This window comes from Drosophila willistoni, chromosome 3R, assembly GCF_018902025.1.
Source record: "Drosophila willistoni isolate 14030-0811.24 chromosome 3R, UCI_dwil_1.1, whole genome shotgun sequence".
NCBI lineage: Eukaryota > Metazoa > Arthropoda > Insecta > Diptera > Drosophilidae > Drosophila > Drosophila willistoni.
The window spans coordinates 10,693,443-10,719,871 of record NC_061086.1 but is presented as its reverse complement, the minus strand read 5'-3'; the positions used below and the strand labels follow the sequence as shown (position 1 = coordinate 10,719,871).

At 35.9% G+C, this 26,429-nt stretch overlaps 4 protein-coding genes across 5 annotated transcripts in view; 3 read left to right on the top strand and 1 right to left on the bottom strand.

Annotated features, from left to right (window-relative positions):
- Positions 1–13,248, bottom strand: part of LOC124459785 — a 19,733-nt gene extending 6,485 nt beyond the window's left edge. Inside the window, exon 1 of the mRNA XM_047009407.1 lies at positions 13,117–13,248. Coding sequence (XP_046865363.1) covers positions 13,117–13,248 — 132 coding nt within the window. The remainder of the gene's footprint in view (positions 1–13,116) is intronic.
- On the top strand, positions 4,619–26,429 carry LOC6651014 (E3 ubiquitin-protein ligase RNF181 homolog). The gene is made up of 4 exons (XM_002073503.4): positions 4,619–4,654; positions 9,073–9,096; positions 25,784–26,105; positions 26,177–26,429. The coding sequence occupies exons 3-4, from the start codon at positions 25,797–25,799 to the stop codon at positions 26,309–26,311; spliced, it is 444 nt and encodes a 147-aa protein (XP_002073539.1). The 5' UTR covers positions 4,619–4,654; positions 9,073–9,096; positions 25,784–25,796; the 3' UTR covers positions 26,312–26,429.
- LOC6651015 (serine/threonine-protein kinase OSR1) lies at positions 9,075–24,089 on the top strand. 2 transcript variants are annotated; one of them, XM_023180767.2, is made up of 2 exons: positions 9,075–9,096; positions 20,883–24,089. In XM_023180767.2, exon 2 carries the CDS (start codon positions 21,386–21,388, stop codon positions 23,024–23,026), a length of 1,641 nt encoding a protein of 546 aa, XP_023036535.1. In that variant the 5' UTR covers positions 9,075–9,096; positions 20,883–21,385; the 3' UTR covers positions 23,027–24,089. The 2 variants fall into 2 exon arrangements, with proteins under 2 accessions (XP_023036535.1, XP_002073540.4); XM_002073504.4 differs by lacking the exon at positions 9,075–9,096 and adding an exon at positions 13,704–13,726.
- Positions 24,935–25,611, top strand: LOC111519511 (E3 ubiquitin-protein ligase RNF181 homolog). Its single transcript, XM_023180768.2, has 2 exons — positions 24,935–25,304; positions 25,375–25,611. The coding sequence occupies exons 1-2, from the start codon at positions 24,996–24,998 to the stop codon at positions 25,522–25,524; spliced, it is 459 nt and encodes a 152-aa protein (XP_023036536.1). The 5' UTR covers positions 24,935–24,995; the 3' UTR covers positions 25,525–25,611.

Genomic DNA, 26,429 nt, shown 5'->3' with positions numbered 1-26,429 from the left:
AGTAGCCATGATGAGTCAATATGGTTGCAGGTTGAAATTTCTCTATTTTTGGGTAAGTCTTAGTATTGGCTAAACTTTTACAATATTAAAATGTTTAGTTCAAAACCAAAAAGTTATATATTTTTGGTAAATACTCTCAGAACTGTCCAAGTAAGTAAAGTAACCTCGAATGCTATAATAACTAAGGTCCTACATCAGAAATTTTTATAAGTTTACTCAATTTCATTCAAATTCTACACACATTATCCAATAGAGTGTTACTCTAGTCGATCTAACAATTCTATTCAATTCAGAGACAGTTCTAATCTTTCAGCACTTTATGTATCTGTTTACACTTACAAGCTGTCGATGGCAAACAGTAAATATGTTTGTTTGTCTGTATATATGTGGGTACAAATGTGGAAGGATATTTGTGTGTATGCATTCGAAATGGTTAGTTCAGCTAGGTTAGGCAAAACAATTCCGTAAACAGACGGCATACGCAACCCAAATGCAACGTCATGCCACTGGTGGTATCCTTTTAATCCTTTTGCCAATGCATTGCATTGAGTTTGATTTCACACGCGAGCACAAAAACAATAATATGATGCCACAAACACTCAACGCCAACGTACAACATGGGGGCCATGTAATCACACTTGAGCTTCAACTGGCCCAGCCAGGGACACACGTATGTACATATATACGTACGTAACATGCAGGCCAGGACCTACACCTACACACAGACACACACACACAACCATTCAATGAGATTGCGAAACTTCATTATATGTCCGTTGGCAGCCCCTGGACTACCTCACAGTCCTCACAAGTCTACCCGGTACTTTTCCAATTCTATTTCTGTATTATTGGCAAGGGCGTAAATAGGAATTGATCAAAAGGGGAAATGCTTGAGTCCCCCTAAAGTTATAGGCAATTTTATAACATTATAGAATCAGAATCAACTTATATCCTAAGAGAATATCTTAGTTTACATGAAATTTGTAGCAAATTGCCTTAATTGAACTTTAACTACGCCCATGATTCTGTTTGCTGTTTGTATTTGGCTTTGTTCTCGGACTTGTTGTTGTTGTTGCTGTTGCTGTTGTGCCTTTCGGCTGGCATTGAGCTTGAAAATGTGTTTATTTTCAACGCCCCGCCATCGAAATGGTTTGGCTGGTGTACCATGGTATGGCTGACTGCCATAAAATCGCTGAATCCATCCATGTGAGCGACAGCAGGAGCAACACCATGAGCTCAATTTACCCTCATCCTTGCAGAAGCAGGAGCAGCAGTTTTCATTTTCCAACTCAAGCCAATTGTTGTGCATGTTTTTGTTATCTCCGACTGGTGGTTGGCTGTAAGGAATGCTAATGCCAAGCCATGCCTTGCAATGCCATTCCATAAGTACACCTCAGGTGTTGACTACATACATACATCTAGCCCAGCACCCAGCTTTCTACACCTTTTTGGCTGCCATTTTCCTTATGCTGATGATGACATTTGGCTTAGCCTTGTTATTTCTTAGCTGTGAAATTAAATTCAAAGTCGAATCAAATTTTTGGTATCCTCCACTTGCCCCAGACTCGGTTGGGGTAGGGTAATGTGAATGCCACTTCTCAGCATTTCCAGTCACGCTTTCATTTGCGGCAGTGGCCAATATATCAAAGCACTCAAAGTGATTGCATTTAGTAGGGTCCAAAGCCATTGAAATCGATGCATTATGAGCCCAATCCGTTGCAACGGCACGTTCCACATTCCAGCCTCTGAGTGAGGGTCAGAACTTGGCTGACCCGTCGAACTTCCCAAAGCATGGACCACACCAGAACCACACACACACACACACAAGCACACAGAAGCAGCAAATTTAATTGTGATACAACAAGAGAGTCCCCAAGAGATAGCAAAATGTTGATGCCAGTACCAGACCCAGATACTCTTCCTTTCTCCCCATCACGATGTCAACAGGAATGTCCAAACGCTGGCACTTGGTGGACACTTTAGCAATTTGGGGCGACGCTTTAGAATTGGCTGTGGGCAAACAATAGAGATGCCGCTAATTAAATAATTATAATTATAAACTACCAAGTAAAGGCTAAAGACAATTTGTAATAAAATGATTTACAAAATGTTTTTAAATTTGGCAAAGGAAAGGATTTTAAAAAGTTCTTTAACAAATTTTAAATTGATTAAAGTGCTCAGCTATTGGTACATTCCGTCCATTGGATAGACTTTTCTATTCTCAGATATAGAATTTCCTCCTTCTACAAAATAATTACTTAGGTTCTAGTTGCCACTTTCAGTGGCATCTTAATGGGGGCAGCACTGTTATTTCGTTGTTCTGATTGAGTTGTGGGCTGTTTACTGGCTTAATGGTCGGTCCGGTCCCTCCATCCATTGATAAACACCAACACTCGAACACAAATAGAGTTGGATTATATCTGCCATACGCAGATTTTCCAAAATGCCCAACTCCGATATGAACAACTGATGAACCGCGTACCAGATGCTGAAATTTAATTACAAGCGCCATTTTGCGGGTTTTATTACCCGCACTACCCCCCCGTCAGTTAAACACCCATCACGACATCTCTCACTTCAACACCACGCAACCCGAAAACCAAGTGCAACCCAACCCAACCCCCTCCCATCCCAATTTAGTCGTGTGGGTGAGTGCATCCGAATATCTGTCCTGCAATTTGTTGCGTGCGCACGTAACTCAAATGCCAAACACCTGCAGTTAACACGTTCGCAACGTTTACAGGGAGCAAACAGAAGCGGTATCTAGTACTACTAGAGAGAGATCCGCATCAGCATCCGTATCCATACATGTATCCCAGGAGTAGGTACCCAAACCAGAGTAAAGTCGCGCTAAAACTGCACTTAAGTCAAACTTGCCAGACTGAAGAGCTAAAGAGGAAGTTGAGAGGCTGAGTGGGAGTAGAGAAAACAGAATGCAGACCGAATGGGAAGGCAAGGGAAGACCACTAAAACAGCAACTTGCAAAATGGGCCCGATGACGTGGTCGTTTTACGAGCGCCCTTTGGGTGCAAAAATTTCATTAGGAGCTAAACGGTCTGCCGCACTGGTCTGAGACGCTTTCTTATGCTAATTCTTGGCGCTGGACACTTAGTTGATTGGTTTTTGTTCATTGTCCTCGTTGACTGATTGGATTTTGGTCATTTGCGGCCGTCATTGGTGTTGGTTGATTTTTCCGTCCGCCTTCTGATGAAGCTGTCGGATTGTAGCACATTATCCAACCACATCTCCACTTTATGGTCATGTTCATGTCCATCTCTGGCTTAAAGTTAAAACAAGACAAGAATCTTTTGTTTAAACTTACCCTAGGTAAGCCTTCAACCGGCAAATTGACGCGTGTGGCGGCTTAGTCAGATGACCTTGACCTCAATTTGACATCCTTGATAACAGTTCGTAAACCACACACACGGCCGCTAACAGCTGCTGTAATTTACAGCGTTCAAGCTTGCGGTTGTTAAAGCGCTTAAAGCTATAAAAAGGAGGGGGCAAGTAGAGCTTTTAATTGTTAAGGATTACATAAATAAAATCCTGTAAGTTCTCTGTGAAACATGAGTAACAATGGATGATTCCACGATTTTCGTATTGTTGAATAACTGTTGAATAAACTTTTAACACTTTAATTCGTATTACAAATTCTAAGCAGCTCACAAATTTTTTAGCGATATTAAGAAAAATACTTAAAAAAGAATAAAAGTAACTTGTTCTCTGACCTGAGTAGGCAGCAGAGTGGCGCGCTACGGCGTAGGTGTTACAGAGAAAAGGAGAGAGGGAGACAAATATAACCTGAGATCTTCTCCTTGCATTATAAAAGAAACTCCAGCAGTGAGGGAGAGAAAAGTATAAAAGAAGTTCCAGCGGGCAGAGCATTTGCAGTGAACATCAGAGAAAGCGCTTATAGATAAGAGGTGGCAGCGAAAGAGATCGAGAGAGAGAGAGATCAATTATCTCTCGCTTGCAGTTAACGTATTTTTAAAGTTAATATATATTTTTATCTTTAACTTTTTGCTCATCAATGTTTAATTTGATTGTTTTCAATACGATTTAAATTCACTATTCATTTTATTTGTTTACTTCAAAAAAAGTCTCATTCGTTCGCAGACAATTTTAACTTTGCGCGCCAATACTTTTATCGATATACGATACTTTTATCATTTGCGAGCACTTTTTCAGTGTGCCCCTGCTTGGGCGGGTCCGAAGTTTGGCCACACTGCAAACAAATTCAATGTGATGCGGTCATATTGTTGATTTACATTTCGTGCCGTAGATTTATTAAAAATTGCACTAAAAATAATATAATAATAACAAATAAATACAATACAAGCCGTGTTTAAAGCCGAGTTTTCAGCAGTTTCGTTTGCCGCAATATCAACATCAACAAAAACAACAACATTAGAAACAGCAAAAATCGTATCGTCACGCTGAACTTTGTATTGTTACCAAGAAAGAAGACGCAAAGAGAGCGAGACCGAATTAGAGGAAAATCAATCTGCCAAAAATCAGAGTCAAGGTGCAATTGTGCGACAAAGAAGACAAAGGCCCAATCTTTGTGCCCCAATATTAAGCCAATTTAATCGATTTTGCCGACTGTGCGGCCAAAGCCGCTGAGGAAGAGCCAGCAAAAGGAAAACAAAAACAGGTTAGTCAATTTTCACATCTAAATCTTCTATGGAGTTTATAACTGTAACTGGTTTATTTCAATATGTGCTGAAATTTCTAAAAAAAAAAAAACAAAGATGAACAAATACCGGCTTCTGGGTCGTCATCTGTGTGGGGAAGAAAGAGAGCGATGAAGAGAGAGAGAGAGAGTAAATGAAGTAGTGATGGTGACTCAGTGAATGCGCTTGTAGTTGTGTGAGGTTATGCGTGTGTAAATCAGTGATGCTCAAAGCTGAACTGGTTAACGATAAAGCTTGTTCATAATAGAGAATTTTATTTATAATTTTGTTTATTATTTCAAAGAAAATTGTTGATAAATTGCTTAAAGTTTCAAACTTTATGAAATAAAGAAAATATTTTACTGACTGTCTTTACTCAAGAAAAAACTAAAAAAAAATCAACTCAATTTCTACTTCATAACATTTTAGGAGTTTTATTGTTATACCTATTATTATTATTCGTTGCCTAAATATCTTAATTAGCGACTTGGATAAATGATTACATTTTCGTGTGAGCAATTAACTAGTGGAGCTAGAACCAAGTTAGACAACACTACTTCCAGATACTTTTGGAATTGGAACACACGCGTGTTTAAAAGCTACAACTAAGAAACAGTGCCGTCCAGCGATATTAGGTCACTGGGTAGTGGTTGTAGCAATGGCTTTATGGACCCCAAATTGATTGAATTGCTGCATTTTTCCTAATTGATACGAACTTCAGAGGCAACGTAATGTCGCCTCAACTAGTTTCAATTAGCGGCATTTTTTCTGCTTTCTAAAGGCATTTCACTGTGAATTATTTGTTGTAGTAGTTACAGTTGTTGTTGTTGTTTCTGTTGGTGTGGGTGCAGAGGCCCCACCAGCTGTTTGCATTTACATACATTTTTCAATTGCACTCAGCCAGCGAGCAAACGATTGAGCGAGAGCAAGAGAGAGAGAGAGGGAGAGAAAACAAAATTATGCAATAGTAATTTACCATGTTATCGTTGTTTATTTGTTGTGGTTGTTGTTTCTGCTACTTTTACATTCTCCTCTTATTGCCTTAACTCGTCACTAAGGTTAATTTTCTCACACTAATTCCTGAAGGTTAATTGTAACAAATTTCACAATTTTCCTCAAAACAATTCCAAAAACCGAAAATTCTAGTTTCAAGAACGAGTGTATTCCAGTTTACTAATTTTAAAATTTCTCTGTACTAATTGCATCCGTTTTTTTGATGAAGAATTTTGCAATTGTTTATCAAATTATTTATGACTTTCTGGATGCCAACATCTGCTTAATTTTGGCATAAGCGATTAAACCCAAAAGCATAAAGCGTATCATTTTTGACTTGCCAAATTTCCTAACAATAAAATTAAACATATATGTAATTTTTTTTTTAATAATTTCAATTGTTCAATTTTAAGAATTTCACAAGTTGGCCACACGCCACAGTCGCGTGTCAGTCCCCATACCCCTGTCTCTTTCTCTCTCTCTCTCTCTCTCTCTTTTTTGAACAATGCGATTTCACAACTCTTGCTACTAATTCAATCGATCAACGATTTAAAGCAAATGGGAACCAAAAAAAAAAAACACACCAAGCCCATTTCGATTTGTCTAATAATGCCCCATTTACACCTGCCGTTTTATTGGCTGTCAATTTGAGTTTCCAATTAGTTGCATCCGTCCGTTGCTCTTGCCGCTTGCCTCCTGTCTGCCTCCTTGCAATATGTTGTTTTGGTAACTTGCACCCATGTGACACACATGGTGTGAACCACGTGCAATTCAAATAGTTGATTGATTCTCTAGTATGTATTTCCCCATTACAATCAACAAAAACAACTACCACACTTTAGTTGAGCCTTGAAAAAGTGCGAGGGTTATTTCAAGAAGTTCTAACATTTAATGGGATAAAACATAAATCACCAGTTTTAATTTTGAATGGCCTATCAACGCCTTGGATATCGTTTGACCCTCCCTAAAAATATTGATAAATAGATTAGAATAATTCTTAATTGTAAAATATTGATTAAACCATTTATTTTTTTTTTTATTTTAGACTTTTTGTGACTTGCATTCTACACAATTTTGTTTATTGTATGTGCAGTGGGAATTTTGCTAGTATATGTTAGTTAATACCTACATATGTACATACATATACATATTTGTGTCTGTCATAAATTTAAGCGCAATTTATTTGTTTTGCATGTCATTTTGTTGTCCTCGTAGATTTCTATTCCCCTCCATCTCATAGTGATACTTTATATGTCTTTTAATGGGTTTTACAGCACGTGCCGGTTTTTGTTTATTATGAAATTGATTTTGTTTATGTATGTATGTTTATTATTTGTATTTATACAGCATAAATGTTTATAATTTATAACAGATGACAAACTTTGAAGATGTGATAAAAACAAAAGTAGCAAACGTTCTGTGAACAATTTGATTAAATTGAAAATTATATACAAAAATATTTATCCATCGATATACCTTAATCATCAGGCTCAAAATCTAATTAAATCAAGACCAAGTTAGACCTCTGAAGGATCAAAAATATTCTATTAAAATGGCATTATTTTCAGTGTAGAACTTTCCGCCAATGACTTTATATTCTTTTGTATTGATTTTCATAATAGCAACTTGCAACTCAATTTGCCTAACGTATCTTTTTCCAAGTGAAATGGTAGCAGCTGCCAATGGCTATTAAGTTTAATCGACTAGTTTTGTGGTAGTAATTTTGTGTAATTTCCTACTATCGGTATTTTTCTTACCCTTTCTAAATTAGTTCAGCACACGTAATTACATTCAAATTATGCTGAATGGAATTTTTTCTTCATATTCCCTTACCATTTGGAGATATATGTATGCAGATTGGAAAAATAAACATATCAATATTAGCCACAAACAAAATCAACAAACAGACGTCACCAATATATATCGACGTCAGTAAGTAGGTAATAATTTTTTCAATACACTTTGTTAGCCCTACTTCTAAAAGCCAATGAAGAGGAAAATGTCAACCTGCAATAAATAATATAAATATTTAGAAAGAAATTTTCATTGCAAATTCTTTTTAATTAGTAGAAACTAATAATGTGTTTAAGATGCTGCTTCTTCCACCATTCATAGTTAGATTTGATTGCATCCAAATCAAAACCCTACTAACTTATTTTTATACCCTTGCAGAGGGTATTATAAAATTGGTCAGATGTTTGTAACGCACAGAAGGAGACGTTTCCGACCCCATAAAGTATATATATTCTTGATCAGCATGAGAAGCTAAGTCGATATAGCCATGTCCGTCTGACCGTCTGTCCGTCGGTGCGTACGCGTTTTACTCAGCCATCTTAAGAGCTATCGGGATGAAATTTTTTTTGGGAGCTTTTTTTTACCCGGGTGAGATAAAGTATGAAAATCTTTGGGATCGGACCACTATATCATATAGCTCTAGAAGAAACATTTTTGCAAAAATTGGAGTATCCCCATGAAATTTACCAATATGATAGTAAAGATATAAAATCTCAGATCCCAAAATTTGAATCTGATCCGATAAATAGAACACAAGTTACAGTCAATATAAATCGGTTCAAACGCTGCCGGCAGCGCTGCTTGCTTCCTACTACTGCCATCATCAAATCAACAGAGCACACGCATACACACACAGACGCAACGCTACATGAACTGTATGTGTATGCGTGCCGTGCTTTGCTTAGAAAATGATGGAAGAAGAAAAACTTGTGGTAAAAAGAGAAATAATATTTTGTTTGTGTATTGATGAATTGAGTTGCAGGGAAAGAAATTTCAAAAAGGAAAAATATTATTGCCAAGTATACTGCAAGGGTATATAAACTTCGGCATAGCCGAAGTTAGCTTCTTTGATATTTGTTTATTTATTTTGGCTGCTTTGATAAATTCTTGCATTTTAGCAGTCCATTGCTTAATTTGTTGCAACAGGTGCGGCAAGCAGAAATTTCCGTCCGATTGGTATTGCTATATGGTATATGGTATATGGTCCTCAGCCCCAGCTATAAGTATCTGGGTGGTCTGTTGCACAAAACCAATTTTGGCTGCCTGCTCATAATTTATTTGCATGTGGGGATAAGTTTTATATTTATTGGCCAGCAGATATGTTATATATGTATGTAGGTATTACGACTGAAAAAAAGAGCAGAGGATCGAGGGAGAAACAGAGAAAGAGATAGAGATGAGGCCCAGATATGTTGAGCGAGACTCATTTATTTTTTGGTTAGTGACAAAATTATTATAAATTATCGGTAATTTCAAATCAATATTTATGTTCGCTAATTATTTATTTTTAATGTATTTTTTTTTTTATGTTATGTATTCATTTACAGAGATAAAAAAAAAAATTATTGCCGTTTAATAATAATTTATTTCATTTCATTTAATTTTCTTACAGATTTTACGAATCGCATTGCTGCTGGTAAGTTTAATTTATTTCATAAGAAAATATTTGCAATTAAGTATCGAATAGCATTTCTCACTGGCTTCCTCCTATTCATTTTAACAACAAATTGTTTTCTGTTTGTGTGATTCATCCAAATGATACGGTGTAGACAAAACGCATTAAAACTAATCTAAATTGTGATCTAAAAATCGAAATGAAATTACAAAATTGTCTATTTAGACACTTAGTTGGGTCACGTTCAGATCGATGCTAATCGCTCAATTGCGCCTGGGCTCTGTGTCAAGCACGCGGAAATGTGTGGGTGAGGGCATGTACATATAAACTATTCCCAAATATATCACTGGTAGCCTCAAGAGACAGCACAGTGAGAAAGTGGCTGAAGGGTGTGGGGAGAGTTGGATAGATAGATAGAGCACTGGGGCTAATGTTAATTAAATTTCGCATAGCCTGGCTGCTTCTATATAGTATGTAATATACACATATCGAGGCGCCCCCAGTCTTTAATTTGTTTGCATGCTCAGCCAAGCAGAAAAACAACAACAAAATTCGCATAATGATCGGCATGAGGATGAATAAAGATCATCATCATCATCGCCATCATCATCATTGTCCGCATCATCATCATCATCATGAGATACATCATCGTGATGACTGGCGGGGCCCCTTTTGACTTTGAACTTGTATTGTTGCTTGTAATTTATTGCAATTTCTGCAGGGTCAAACAAACCAAACAACATACTAAACACAAAAACAACAACAACAAAAAATCAAGTAAAATAAAACTAAGGCAACGGGTTTCGGTCACACAGTTTGCACAATTTTTCATGAAATCTTTTAGTTAGTACTTGGAGCTATACCCATTATCAAGAGGAGGAATATGATTGAACTTTTAAGGTTTAAGCAACCACCAAAGGAAAAATATATGAATCCCTATTCCTTGGTAATTTGATAAGTCTAAACATTAATAAAAAATTTCAGATATAAATACGATGAAAAAAACCATTCTTATTCCTTTGTTTCACCTTAAAGAAAGTCAATATATTCCTTTCATTTTGAAATATCGCAATATTAGGAGGAAACAAGAGACTAAACTTCACCAAAAGCTTAACCCCTTTAGTTACTGGGTATTTTAGTAGTCTTTATAGCATCTTTTGAGTAGACTTTAGTTTTCATGTGCTTGCTGTAAATTTCCTACTCACTTCGACAACGTGACGTTTAACGTTTTAAATTTAGCAACAATAAAGCAAAGAACTGGGGTTTTTTTCCCCCGTCAGCGGACAGGGCTGGTTGGTTGGGTGGGTGGGTGGTTGAGGTGGCTATATGGAACGACATTTCAATTTCTATTGTGATTGCTATTTTTAGGCATTGTCATACAGAGCGCAATAGCCCATGGTACTGCTTTTATTTAGCTTTTTATACCCTTGCAAAAAGGGTATATTAATTTTGGTCAAAAGTGTGCAACGCATAGAAGGAAGCATCTCCGACCATATAAAGTATATATATTCTTGATCAGCACGACGAGACGAGTTCAAATAGCCATGTCCGTCCGTCCGTCCGTCCGTCTGGATCAACGCAAACTCCTCCTAGACCGTAAGAGCTACAGAGCTGAAATTTTGCATGTAGGCTTGTATATACTGCAGGCGTTGTATATGTATCTCGGATTCAGCCGGATCGGATCACTATATCATATAGCTCCCATACAAATGGCAAAGTCACGAATAGTGACTTTTCTTAATAACTTCGTTATTTTCTGAGCTATTGTCGTGAATTTTAATATTGGTGAGTTAATTATACATATAAACGACTATGCCGAATTTGATCAAGATCGGGTGACTATATCTTATAGCTCCCATAGGAACGATCTTTCGAAAACAGTGACTTTGGTGAATAACTTCGTTACTTTTAACGCGATTGCTTTTAAATTAAACATTTGTTAGTTTAATATATCTGTTAATGATTGTGCCAAATTTGATAAGGATCGGGTAACTATATCATATAGCTCCCATAGGAACGATCGGTGGAAAACAGTGACTTTGATCAATAACTCCGTTATTTCCTATGTAGGCCGTTCTTTCGCAAACATTAGCCTTTTTAGCTTAAACATTTTTCCACTTTTTATGGCTATAGGTAAGGAAAGAGTTACCAAAAATGTTGCAAGGGTATACAAACTTTGACGCGGTCAAAGTTAGCCCCGGCCCTCTGGTTAATCATTATTTTGCATATTGAGGTGAAAAAGAAAAAAAAAAAAACAAACGTGCAAACAAAAAAGACGGAAAACAAAAACAATAATAATAATACATAATACGTGCCTCAACTTGGATATATAAATTGTGATTTGTGGCAGGTCACTTGGTTGAACATTGTCAACGAGTTATTGCATAAGCATTTAGATTCAAGTAACACTTGTTCGCATAATGAACACAAATTAGTAAATTTTAGTCAAAAATTTATCAAAAACTATCAATTTTTGGTTTTCTAATGGATATATCTCTTTGGGTTGTTGAGAAACTTATGATAAAAAGTGAAACTGTACCTATATTCTTCACAATATATTCCATATCCCATTATTGACCTGCCCTGCCTTTTGATTTTACAGTGTAAATGGTTTAATTAAAAGCCAAAAAGACAATTGTTAATTTACATTCTTTTTTATATTGTTAAAAGTTTACATAATATGCAGTATGTACGTACATACGTGTATCTTTGTCTGAACAGTCAATGGTTAATTAAAACTGTTTGTCGCTTTGATGAATAGGGTCAAGTTTGCGTTTCCGTATGCCCAATTTAATTCATTATCTAAGTCCAACGAAGGAATAACAATGACCACTTAAAAATATACCTACCTACATACAGACATTCATAATTATGACTTCCTACAGTTGCAATTTTTGGAGAACACAAGTCAATGAACTGAAATGCCCTCGTATAGAATTGTTTATATAAATAAATTGCAAAAGCCATTCATTCATTGACTCAAAATGTATAGAGTTTGAAAGGAAATCAATAGAGGAAACTAAAGTAAAGTCAATGAAATGAACTTTTGCACTTTTAACCATTTAGTTCGGCCTATATGTATGCCCTCTTTTGGCCCTTTGTGCCCATTTGATGTCACCGACGTCACGCCATTTCACAATGTATGACCAAAGTGCTAATGCCTCAGTAATGATCGATATAATAATGCCTAAATTAAATTATCAAATGTCCAAGGAATTTTCAACTTTGGCCCGCCCACATAAGTAATAATATCTATCTGTTTTGGGGCGCTAATTTCTATTTAGTATGTCAAATCTTCGCTCAGTTCGTTTTGATCACTTGACTTGTGTTTCGTGTGCGCAATAAATACATACATACACACAGATATTCATACATACATATACATATATATGTATATTTATTTATATGTATCAATGAGTAGCCTCTGTTAAATTTCGCACATTTTTTCAGTGCTCGGTAACACACAAACATATTTACGATTAAAAAAAAAAAAAGGAAAGCAAAATTTACTATAAACAAAAATTTAAAAATACATTTCTTATAAGATATATGCAAATTGTTAATAATAATAATAACTTCTAGAGTTACGTGCGTCTTTTAAAAAGAAAAAACGCAAGAACAAAAGTACCTACATAAGCACAGTGTTGCTAAAAAGTATGCAAACAAATGCACAAACTCTTTACAATAGAGCCAAAAGAGAACTCTTCTATTTAATTATTCTATTAAGTCTTCCATAAGTTTTTACTATTATTATTGTGATTTTTTTAGTTCTAACACAAAGATTTTCATTTGAAAATCCCTCTTTTATTTGCTTTTGATTTAGATTAGATTTTCTTTCAAGTCACAACTAAGTGAGATTTTCAAAAAAGAGACTAGAACGATTTTAGATTTTCAATGAATTGCAAATATTAGTTAACAAATATGTATAGATTTCGGTTTCTAATAGAGAGACAGCAGCTTTAACAATAAAATCCCCTATTAAATCGACGCCAAAATTGCCAAGCAACAACAAAACTTGACAGAGGCGGCAAAATTTCGCACATTTTGCCGGTTGGCGATGGTGGTGGACTCCCTTCCGACACCACCGTGAATACAGACTGCTCTTCCCGTGTTCCATTCATTGTTGTTATTGTAGTTGTCGTCGTCGACTTCGACGTTGTCGTGTTCCGCCATTTGTAGAGCTCATTTAATTTTTTTTATTGTTGTTTATTGCTTAACGAAATGTTCATTTTAAATGTTTGATTACAACGATTTGTGAAGTTCAGTCGAATTTGTGATTTTCGCGCTGAAGGAGGCGTCGAGCAGTTAGCTGTGTGTCCGATCACAAGCCCAGAGCCCCGAAGGGCCTCTAAATCACTCACACACCAGATCGAATCCAAATCCCAATCAAGTGTCAAGCTATTCAATTGCTGTGCATCTTATCAGTTGCGAAACACTTTAACAGCAAACTTAAAAAAAAAAACTCAACAAGAATCAAACATTTCAAAAATCACGTGCAAAGCGACGTAAAAAAGGACAAATATTTCCAATTTTTCTTAATAACCAAAGTTAATTTGGTTTCAAAACTATTTTTTTTCGTCAACAAAGGAAGGAAAAACCAATTAAGAAGCCGCAGCAATGCAGTTTCTGAATTTTATTTGCCTCAAACAAAGTGGGTTGAAAAACTAAAATATTCTATATATATTATATTTAATAAAAAAGCGCATGCAAAACTAGCAAAACAAAAAAAAAACAAGAAAACTGTGACTAACTAATTATAATTTCATGTTATCATATGCCCGCATTTGTCATTTTATAAGCTACATAAATTTATTATTTATCCAAATGCAAATAGCAAAAACAAATGCTTCAAATCGATAGGATGGCTAAAGGTAATTTTTATTTTTCCGTGTTTCGATTTGAATGCATTTGCTAAAGAATTGTTTTGCTTTTAATATTTTTGTTTTTTTGACAACGAAACATTTTATATGTTGGCAGGAATTTTAAACATTTTATTATTATAAAAGTCATTTAAATAGTTTCAAAAGTGGTGGCTAAAATAGGCAAACAAAAGTTAAGATAACCAAAACTAAAAACAGATTTATTTTATTTTAAATACTTTACAAAAGCAACTTTTGTTTATTTACCATTTTTGTTAACTTATTTGTTAGACCTACAAACAAAAATAGTTTGAGTGCTAGTTACAAGGCCTTCGACTAGTCTGAAAAGCTCTACTCAAATTTTAAGTCTTGGTACTTGAAGTCCTCTCTATGCTTTAGCAAGCATAATTATAATTCTTAATATTCATTTAGCCCCCCTGATTAAACATCTAAATGGGAACGCTGACAAATTTAAAAATCTTTCGCTGAATGCGATTTGAGCAAATCATTTGTAAATGTCATTAAATGTGTTAAAAATTAAAAATAAAAGACTAATGTACAAATCATCTTATGTGCACATTAAAGTTATGCGAATTTAGAATACTTGTTAAACAATTGAAATGCAAAGGCATTAAGCAAGTAACTTTAGGTCTTTGAGCAATTATTTCACTCTCAACGCACTGATGTACTAAATAAATAATAGTTTTACCCCATAGAACTTCAGTAATAGAAACTTGACTCATTTGTTATTTAATATTCTTCCCTTGCTCAATAATTAACCGCAAAAGAAGAAAAAAAAAATCACACTCATAAGTGGCAAATGCCTACTTGTAATAAGCAATTACGCTTGCTCTCATTCCATGGAAAATGTGTCACAATTAATGCATAATATGTGTACAACAAAAACAAAAATTAAAACTTTAACCACTTTAACTTGTATCTGTTACCGACTTTTCGTCACTCAGTCTTTTGACTTGACTGTTTATGTGTAAATATAAACATTTTTGTTAGCTGGATGCTTATTTTCATGTTGTTTTTTATATACATACATATATGTACATTATTTTCCATTAATTCTATAAATAAGATTTACAATTTTGCAAATTTTTAAGTGCAGTGAACGTAAAATGTGTTAGCATTATCTTACGAGTTCATTAAGCAGTCACTAACATGACGAGTTAATATGCTAGGATTATTTATACGTAAGAGTTCTCATTATTCCAGTAACTTACTTATTTTACATCTTGAGAGTATTACAAATATTTCACAATCAGTTTTCTGAACTTAAAATTTGTCATATCTTTATTATATCTACATTTTCCTTAGGCTCTATTAATCTGGCCATGGGTGTTTTTCACGGGAACACAGATTTCGTTTCCTTGTCTAGTTGTTTTTTCTTTTTTTAACAATCCTTGGTTTACTTGTTTTAAGAGATAATTACTTTTCTTATCGTTCCATATAAACAAATATGAGTAACAACCAATCTTATTAAGAAATATTTATACAAGAAAATAATCTAATATCACTAAAATGGTATTGATTATCTAGAAAAGTATTTTATGTTGGGAAATCTCTTACTAACAATCTCTTCCAATCTCATCTTTAACATTTTGCGATCTTGCTTTAAATATATTGTATTAGAAAATCATTTTTATTGGAATTTTTGAAAGTTTAGTGAAACTACTTATGTCTGAGGTTTAAGTTGGCCCGAATGAATATAGAAACTAAAAAGGATCATAAAATTTCTAATTAATTCTTTGCAACTCTGGTAATAAGCTGAAGGCGCACCTCTTAATACGAAATAGCACTTATCTCTATGGTTTTTCACCTAGAGAAAGGGTATCATGTTGTCCACTGTCGCATGTACATACATATACACATATTAATTGATCTATTCACGCACCACGATGACGATCATCGTCTGCTCTGACCCACTCCTGTCCCCGCCTGACCACCCTCACCCTTAGCCTCATCCCACTGTTGAATGCATTGGAAATGATATGCAAACAGGCGAGACGGATACGAGTCTATAAATAAAACTTCACGCAGAAATGAGAAATGTGTGTGCGATATTTATTTTTATATATAAATCCTCGGTCTTTATACATACGATGGCATCAAAAAAAGGCAACAAAAAAAATGCACAGAATTTCATTTTATGGTATGCAGACATCGGATTGCTGCGACTCTATAATTTCTTCTATATAGACAGACACACACTCTGAAGTCTCAACTTGTATCTAAATTCCATATGGTTAATGTCTGTCATTATGGTCAAGCAGTAGAAGCAGCAACAGAAGCATTTGGAAACGGTTTCAAGGTCCTAGATGCAATTTCTTGTTTAATTTTCCATGATGATGGTATGTCTCTCTCTCTATCTCTCTCTCTGCTGCATGGGTTTTCCTTGCTTTCTTCTCTAACCCTTTTCCCAGAGAATTATTATCTAATTCCATATTAAATAGATAACTAATAACAGGAACCGCATATGATAAAGATAGTGAGAGAAGCCAAGAAAGGCAAAATGAGTTGTGACTTTTGGGGATGGGTTGGTTTTTTAATTGGGTGTGTGTGTGTGTGTGAGTGTGACTGTGTTCTGGTGCTCTACTTTTTGTCTATTTTGTTGTTGCTAATTGTTTTTGTTTGTAATTATTATTCGGTTTTTTTTCTGCTCTTCTTCTTACTTTTGACTTATCGTGCGCGTCAGAGCTGATAAAAATTTGAGTAAACTCGCAGGAAAGAATAGATGTGTTTTTTAAATACCCTACCCATTGTTTATACGAAAGATTTGAAGTTATATATAGTTTAAAATCTGCTCTGTGTTGATAAGGAACATTTTTAGCGGCATATTAATTGTATAGAAACCATTTAGTCACCAATTACCGTAGCATTTAGCGTAACTAAAAAAGTTTATCAAGCAGAAAGCTTATAAATCTAGCAAACCCATACACTAAACCAGGCGTCCCCATCGAATACTTTACAAAAAAAAATGCTCTCACTTATTAACGCTCTCTCTTCACAACAGTCTCTCATTTGTTTTCTCTGTCCACCCCCTTCAAACAGCCCCCCACTCTCAGTCTCAGTTTGCCTGCTGTTAATAGTTGCTCAATACATTTCATATTTGCATTTTTATTCTAATGAACTTTTGTATACTCTATAAAATTTCAAATTTTTTGACATATCTGGTGGATAGTCTCTACTTTATATCCTGTAATACTTTCCGAATCATTATCTTTTGTACTTAAACTGAACATCGCTTAGTGAAATCATTAAATTTTTACCTCATAAACCAATTATATAAATGGAAATTTTAACTCGTAGGCATGGCCTGTTCGATGACTTAGTCTTAATTTTGTGGTTCAATTGTTTACTTATCGAAATTAAAAGAAATCATTCAGTTTAAAATGAAATTTCTTAAAATTTTTTATTTATTTCATTTCAAGATAAGCTTTATTTTGGTTTCTTTTGAGGAATTCAAATCAAAATGTAACAAAATTCATCAAACCTTCTTTTGATTTTAAATAGGATAAAAAAAGAGAGCTTACAAAAACAAAGAATTCATAGAATTCACAATACCGTAAAAATTTAGAAAATTCAGAAAACTAAGTCAGAAAACGCTCTTGATTTTTACATTAAATTTGTGTAATTAACACTTATCATAGAATATTTTCTACAATTAACGAGTTTATTTAACAATTGTTTAACAATATAATGAAATGTGATTTATTAAGTCTTTACTAATAGATCGCTAGGTATATAGATATGTTCGGTTAAATAGTATATAAGTAAAGTATTCCAATAAATATATTGAAATAATTCCAATAGGTAGTGCAAATTTCAAATTACTTTATGCAGTACTCGTACTCTCGCTAATCATATAAATTCTTAAAGTTCACACTCCAGTTGGCACCTTAAAAATGTCAATCTAAATCTGAACTGCAGATTACTTCTTTACCCATGTTAAAAGTGAAAAAGAGAGAGTGATAGACCGAATGTGATTAGAATAGGGTATCTAAAAGTCTGCAAACCCCCAAAAATTGCTCTCTTCTTTCATTTTCTCTATTCGCCGCCCCTTCCCCTTTTCTGACTACTGCCTGCACCCAGTTAGCGTAGTCTCTGGCGTAGCCATTGGCGCACTTGTTACGCGCCGCTGTCGTTGACGTTGTCGTTGACGTTGGCTGTTCTGTTGGTCGCTTTTTGTTGGGGCGACGGCGCTCAGTTGTTGCGCGGCGTTGAAAGCAAACAGAAGGCGGACTGAAAGAAAAGAGTGCGCGCGCGTGCGTATAGAAAACCCGAAACGAAACCAAAAGAGGAAGAAACACCCAGAAGAGGCGAAAAAGAAAATTAATACTAAATAACTCGGGCGCCAACTGAAAGTAATTACCAAGACAGAGAGAAAGAGAGGGAGAGAGCTAGCGCCTTCTCCTCTTCAATGTATACAATTTTATCCTAAATTTGTTTTGATTTCTTCAGCGTGAAATCAATCAAAAAAAGAAAGGAATACCTCAAAAAAGAGAACTAAACTAAAAGTCAGGCCTTGATGGAAATTTATTAAAGTCGTGTGACGAGCAACCAATATGTGCTTATCATTTCCACATGATCGTGTGACTCTCTATGAAGAGATACCCACATACAAACAAATATACACACATATACATACATATGTATGTATGTATATTGCACATACAAAGTTTGTATTTGTAGTTGGAATATTGATTTATTTTGACATTTCCTAAGCGCCGCCACCGCCGACTTTTTGCAGTGTGTGTGTGTCTACAAAAGTTTTTACTTTTCTATTTCTATTTCACAAAAAAAGAAAACATTTTTCTTAAACAAATTTGTTGTTCTTTGCTTAAATTAGCATACATATAGATAGATATGCAAATATCTACATACAAACATATATAGTATTAGACTGGTTTTTAACATTCGAAATTTCGAAATATCAAAACAGTTAGCAAAAACTGCACATATTAACAGTAAACGCCTTCAAAAAATGTTTAAAAAAATTAATATCACTTGGCCGTGTCAACGGGGCGTATGTGGGTTGAGCTCCCTTCTTTGACACGTCATTAATTTATCTTATAAAAAACGTATTAGAATTTACTAAAGTTAATACTTTGTGATGTCACTAGGATATCTAAACATCGTTCAACTAAATTACATAGTGGAAAAAGTTAAAACAATTTTAAAATATGCAAAAAATCGTTTAAGTTAATTAAATTTTATGATGCTTCAAAATTACCTGTTTTGCTAAACAAAAATTTCAATAAATTCTCTCAAAAAATTTCCTATCAATTGTAAAACCAGTCTAATGTACCTACAAAATAAATGTATTTGGTTTGTAGGTACATCTATATATATTATATATATATTTGAATGTATGTCGTTTATATGAAACTGTTGCCAAGTGTTTTGTTTTTACGATGCCGGCATTATGCGCGTTTCCTGTATGCCCTGTACTTTAAGTATTCTTCTTCGTTTCTCTTTTGTTATTTGCTATGTAAACATGAGGCAAATTTGTTTGCATTTCTCATTATAAGTTCTTCTAGTGCTAAACTGTTAGAAGAAGAAGAAAAAACCTAGAAAACGTTTTTTTTTTTTGGCATCTGTTTGCTTGCTTAGGTGTTGTTTAATTGAGTTTCAGTTAGTTCTTGACATAATCTAAACCCTCCAAAAAAAAGAAGAAAGAAAAGAAACGGAAAATTAACCACATGACTAGTCCCTCTTGATAACTACTGACTTGAAGCTTTATCACACAAAAGTTCTCTTCAAAAGATATCTCCTATATATAGGGGGTATTTATGCGTGTTTTCTTATCGCTAAATATTATATTTATGTACATACATATGTTAGTATTTGTAGCCGCATACACAGACAGACACAAACACACACACACACACACAGAAGTCGTAACACTGGAAAAAACTTAATTACATTTTCTACATTTTTTGTTGTTGTTGCTTCTATAAATAGCTCAATGCGGTCATTGGACCCGCTTCGCACACCTCCGCAATCCAAAGTAATTTTTATGCTACATGGAGCAGAGAATGAATGATAGAGAGAATGAGAATGAGAGAGAGAAAGAGAAAGAGATAGAGGCCAAACAAAACAGAGAGACAGAGAGATATTGGCTGGCGTATGAGCCGGACATTTATAACGAGCTATTTGTTGTTGTACAGTCAGAGTCTAAAATTATATGACTAGTCACTGTAAATTCCATAGATTACTTCAGTTAGCCCACTTTAGAGACGCTTTATTGCTAAAAGATCTATAATTTGGAGTTAAACTGAAAGTACATTAACATTTGTTTACAATCTACTTTACTTTATTTTTAATAAGCCCATTTCTACTATAAACCTTAAAGTTTTCCAATTGCCTTTCTTGGCAATTTATACCAAAATTTTTCATTAGAAGCGTAGTTTATTCATAAAAACCCAAATACTATATATGCACCATCCATCTAAAGCTTTCTTATCAGTTGAAGCGTGTAAATATTTTCACCCAAAATATACACACACACACAGTACATAATATAAATTCTCAATTTTATTTTGAACATGTGCCGGGCATTTGTTTTGTTTAGAAAACGTTTTGGTAATTCCCAAGAAATTTCATTCTATTATTTTTGCGATTTTGCTCTTAAAAGTCTAGTTTCAAAATCTTCGCATGTAGAGATTCTTTAAATAAGTATAATAAGTTCATTGAATGAAACTATAAAGAATATTGATGTATTTTCCATAGAAATTCAAATTTAATTTCTTGATTGAGGTGAATATTCTTTTATTTTAGTGGATTTAAATACATAAAATCTATCTGAATCCATTTTCTGTTATAAACAATTAATTAGTTCAGGTCACAAGTTGGAAGAGAAAGACGCGCTTTTACTTGTTTCTTTTTTTTTATCACAAAAGGCATTATCCCAAATTTACTCTCTTTGCTTTATTGCAGAGGTTGCTCACTTCGCCAATAATACAACCGCCAACAACAACAATAGCAGCAACAGTAACAATAACAACAATTGCGAAAATAAAGAATCTACAGCGGATACCAAGGAGAGCTATCGCATATTTCGTTGCTTTTCACAAGAAGATCAAATCACAGAAGGCGAAGAAGAAACCAAAGGGAATCAGGAGACAGGTTGTCAGCCAGCAGAACCGAGAGAAAGCAATTTAAACTCAAGAGGCAGCTACAACGTTCAGCAGGAGCAACAACGTTCCAGTGTGACAAAGGCAAACTTTCCATCGGTTTATCGCCAGCAGGACGAAGAGTTCCATAGTCAAAAGCTTGAACCTTCAACTCAAGCGGCGGAATCGAGTAACGCGGTTGTGTCGCAACAACCACGAATCAAGCGCCGACAAACGCAACGTTCTCAAAGCCAACCGGCAATCTCCCAACAGCCGCAGCGAAGACGTCCAACACCGCCCCCACACGCCGCCAACGCAGCCCGAAGCATGACCTCCATACCTGCCAATTTGTCCAGCAATAATGTGGCTGCTGCTGCAGCAGCTGCCGCCGGTGGTGTGGTCCCAGCAGAGAAGCAGCCGTGGCCCAACTCCAAGGATGACTATGAGCTGCGCGACGTGATCGGTGTGGGCGCCACAGCGGTGGTGCATGGTGCCTACTGCATACCCCGCAATGAGAAGTGCGCCATTAAGCGCATCAATTTGGAGAAATGGAATACATCGATGGACGAGCTGCTGAAGGAGATTCAAGCCATGTCCTCGTGCAATCACGAGAACGTTGTGACATATCACACGTCGTTTGTGGTGCGTGAAGAACTCTGGCTGGTGCTCCGACTTCTAGAGGGTGGTTCATTGCTTGACATCATCAAGCACAAGATGCGAACGGCCAACTGCAAGCAGGGAGTGTTCGATGAGGCCACAATAGCCACAGTGCTGAAGGAGGTGCTCAAGGGATTGGAGTACTTTCATTCTAATGGCCAGATCCATCGTGATATCAAGGCGGGCAACATACTTATTGGCGACGATGGCACCATTCAAATAGCCGACTTTGGTGTAAGTGCTTGGCTGGCAACCGGACGAGATTTGTCGCGGCAGAAGGTCAGACACACATTTGTGGGAACACCCTGTTGGATGGCCCCCGAAGTGATGGAACAGGATCATGGATATGACTTTAAGGCGGATATTTGGTCGTTTGGCATTACGGCCATTGAAATGGCCACTGGCACGGCTCCATATCACAAGTACCCGCCCATGAAGGTGTTGATGTTGACGCTACAGAATGATCCACCCACCTTGGATACGGGAGCCGATGACAAAGATCAGTACAAAGCATATGGCAAGACATTCCGCAAGATGATCGTTGAGTGCCTGCAGAAGGAGCCCTCAAAGCGTCCGACTGCCAGCGAGCTGCTGAAGCACGCCTTCTTTAAGAAGGCCAAGGATCGCAAGTATCTGGCTCAGACATTGCTCCAATCGGGTCCCAGCATGGAGACACGCGTGAATAAGGCAGCCAAGCGGCAACCAGGTGCCTCTGGCCGTCTGCATCGAACTGTCACCGGCGAGTGGGTGTGGTCCAGCGAAGAGGAGGACAACGGCGGCAGCGGTAATGGTGGCCGCAAACAGCCATCATCTGACTCCGAGTCTGATGATCGTCCCATTAATAAACTGGAACGTGTCGATTCATCGGACAGTGATCGTGATGAGCCATCACCAGAGATTACGCCAAGCCTATCTTCAGCCACTGTAACCCCAGGAGCAACGGCGGCAACAGTGACGCAACAAATAACCGCTGGGGTGGCACAACTCCCATTGCCCAGTGAGGCAGCCAGCGAGGCGCCACCTGTCAATCTAGTGCTGCGTATGCGGAACCTGCGCCGTGAACTGCACGATATACGCTTTGAGTTTGTGGTGGGTAAGGACACTGCCGAGGGTATTGCCACCGAGCTGGTTGATGCTGGACTTGTGGATGCGCTGGACACGCAACCGATGGCCCAGCATCTGGATCAACTGATAGCCCAGAGTGCCACCATGAAGACGATAACGTTCCAACTGAGTTCGGGAGTGCAGCCCGGCGAGGTGCCCGATGAGCGATCACTTGTGGGCTATGCGCAGATCTCCATTACGGACTAGGTCTAGTAATGGCCTAGTGCCTTAAACACAAAAACCTGCCTTGGGCCACCCACTATCTTTATCCTGTACGCTCTTCTATCCAACTACCTATCTACCTACCTACTTCTGATACGTAAGGGCCAGGCCTGGCCTGGCCTGGACCATGCCGTTGCTGCTTTTAGCACTAGACCAGAACTAACTGTAAAATGCTAGTGATAGATCTAATTGCGAGCCGATCGTGTTTACTATATAGAAATATTATCTCTACATACTTGTATCTTATGCCATTGTAATTACTCCATGAATCCCTTTCTCCCCCCAACACTCTTCCATCAACCACCCAAATCCTTCTCTACCTTCCTGCCGTGTAGTTAGATGCCCTCAAAATGCTAAAGTAGCTAAAGTTATTTGCAAATTGTGTACTTATTCGTTTTTCGTTTTCGTCGTTTTTAAGTAGCGCTCACAGTTCTGTATATACATCAATGAGATATACAAATCATTATTATATATATATATATTTATATATATAACACTTTTCAATTTAGGAAACTTTGTTTACTAACTGAAATTGGCAGCGCGCTGTAGACCATTTTAATGTCTTCAATGTTTGCCCAAAACCCTCCCAAATAAAAATATATATGCACATTTTTAATTTATTATCTAGCCATCTAAACTATACTAATTTGTAAATCTTAGAGTCTAAGTTTTTGTTTTTTATTATATCATATTATTATTATTATTATAATTCATTCGTGAAAACTATTTTACAATTTTAAATGAAGGCACACCTTGTTTAGTTTGTAAGCTCGAAAATGATGTACGACCTTTATTAGTTCAATGGAAATACGAAAATGCTTAGGTAAAGTTTTTTTGCTCCAGCCCCCTCCCCAACCCCTGGCATTAGCAGCATTAGTTTGTCCTTAGTAACTAATATTAGATATGTTGCGCTGTAAATTTTGAAAAAGTACATACATAAACAACAAAAAAAGAAACACAGAAAACAATAACTACAAACAATGAAGATTATTAAAAATAATATTTAGTTAAAAAAAAACACTGAAAAAAAAAACAAAAAACAAATAAATTTCTTTTGTGTTTTTTATTGGCTTATAAATTGGAAATTTATGTCCAACATTATAATACATACTTTGGTTAATACGTCTATTTAAAGACAGTTACAAAGTTGTTAGTATATAATTTTCGCTAAATCTCACTCGCACTTCCGACTATCTTTTCTCTGGATTTATTAAGTCCTTCAAGTTTGAAAATAAAACTTGCAAGATTTACACTAAGTATAGGGTAAACTCATAGCCAAATAGCTTCTGAGAATATATATTATGTGGTTCTGTTTTCAAAAAAAATATGAGTAGATTTTGAAACAAACGAATCTTAAATATTGGGGTATAGTCAAAGGTACAAAGACTATTTTTTAACAATAGAAGGAAGATCTTTTACAAAACACCATTTACTTTCAAAAACAAATTTACATCAATGCTGAAATTCAAACGGATTGCCAACGGAATATAAGCAATAGATTATTTTTATTTTAGTTTCTTCTTGATTTAAGGATCACAATCAGCTAACTTTTATTTTTTGTTTTGTTTTTACATTCAAAAATTTTGAAAAAAACTCACAATATCATTGCATATCTCATTAATTTAGCAGTGAGCCAGTATATGCCTAAATTAAAAAAAAAAGAAGAAAAAACTTGTATTTGTGACGTTAATCATTAAATTATTTAAAAATCCAGCCAAAGGCTTTTGCGATGCTCAATGGCAACCACGACTAACTAAAAAACTAAGCTCTCGTGTTCGAAACTATATATACTGACATACATACGTACCATGTATACGAGAAATTTGGAAATTTTAATAAATTATCCACGACACTTATGTCAATTTAAATAATTTCGAATTTATATGTATGTCCAGATCATTTTGCATATTTTTTTGACAACTTACACCCCAATATTTACAGCCAAGTGTAAGTCATGTCTGATTATTTTGAAGAATTGGGTTATTTCGCCAACGATTTTGAGGCTCTAGATCTTGAGAAAGATAAACGTGCAAAACTTGAGAAAATAGCTATAATAAATGGAATCGATATGGACATTGAGGTTCCAAATCTTTTGACACAATCCATTGACCAGTTGGAAAACCATCAAATTACGGAAGCCGATGCCAACAGTTTGAAATGCAATATATGTCATGTTTGGGCAGAAAGTGGTGAATTATACAAGATAATTTCATCATGTAAGGACAAGTTTCACAAGGATTGTATTTTGCTATGGCTAAAGAAGGTAAAAAGCCACATGCACATACATCAATCGATATACCTCAATAAGTTTTGCCGGTATTATTGACTTTCAGGCTCTTGTTGAAAAAGATTTCAAGGCTTGTCCAGGTTGCAATCGCCCAAATACCATTGATCTATATTCTGATCAGTTAAAGAAGTTTAGGAAGGAAGGGCAGGAACGTCAAAGGCGGGCAGACGACAATGCAATTTCGATGTTTGGTTAAATTTTGTTATTTATAACTGTCAATTATTGTTTTTATTGTTTTTTTTTTTTTGCCTGAAATAAATGTTCATCAACCTTTTGTATGGTACATATATTGTTTTCCTTCGGGGGGGTTAAAATAATATAAGCTTAATATAAGATAAAAGTCCTGTGTATATTTAAGTAGTATGTGCACCCTTGAGAAATTTGTAATTTGAAATTCGGGTCAACTTCCATTGATAATTTCGAAAATTGACGAAATTTTATGAAACTTTTTTCAGCCGTTTTCGTATCATGTCTGATTATTTTGATGAATTGGGCCACACACCCACCGGACCGGATGGACCTAATGATTTGGAAAGAAACTACCGCCGCCTCCAGGTGTTGGCCATTATGAATGGCATTGATATGGACATTGAGGTACCAGAGGCATCCAAACGTGCTATAGCCGAACTGCCAAGCCATGAGCTCACCGAAGCTGATTGCAGTGGTGATTTGGAATGCTCTGTGTGTAAAGTGGAGGCAACAGTTGGGGACAAATATAAGATATTGCCATGTAAACACGAGTTTCACGAGGAGTGCATACTGCTCTGGTTGAAAAAGGTAACACATTCAGAAAACTTTATCTGTATTTAGTCAAAAAAAAAAAAATACTACTTTTTTGATTTGAATAGGCCAACTCGTGTCCATTGTGCCGCTATGAACTGGAGACCGATGATGAGGTATATGAAGAGCTACGCCGATTCAAGCAGGATGAATCGAATCGCCGCCATCGTCAAGATACCATTATGGATTCCATGTTTGGCTAGATTTCAAAAACCATTTAACAATATTTTTTTGTCCTCTACATGTCGCTTAGTTCTTAAAAGGAAAGTTGGTAAAATTATGGTTTATGTTTCAATTGCAATAAATTATTATATTCAAGTA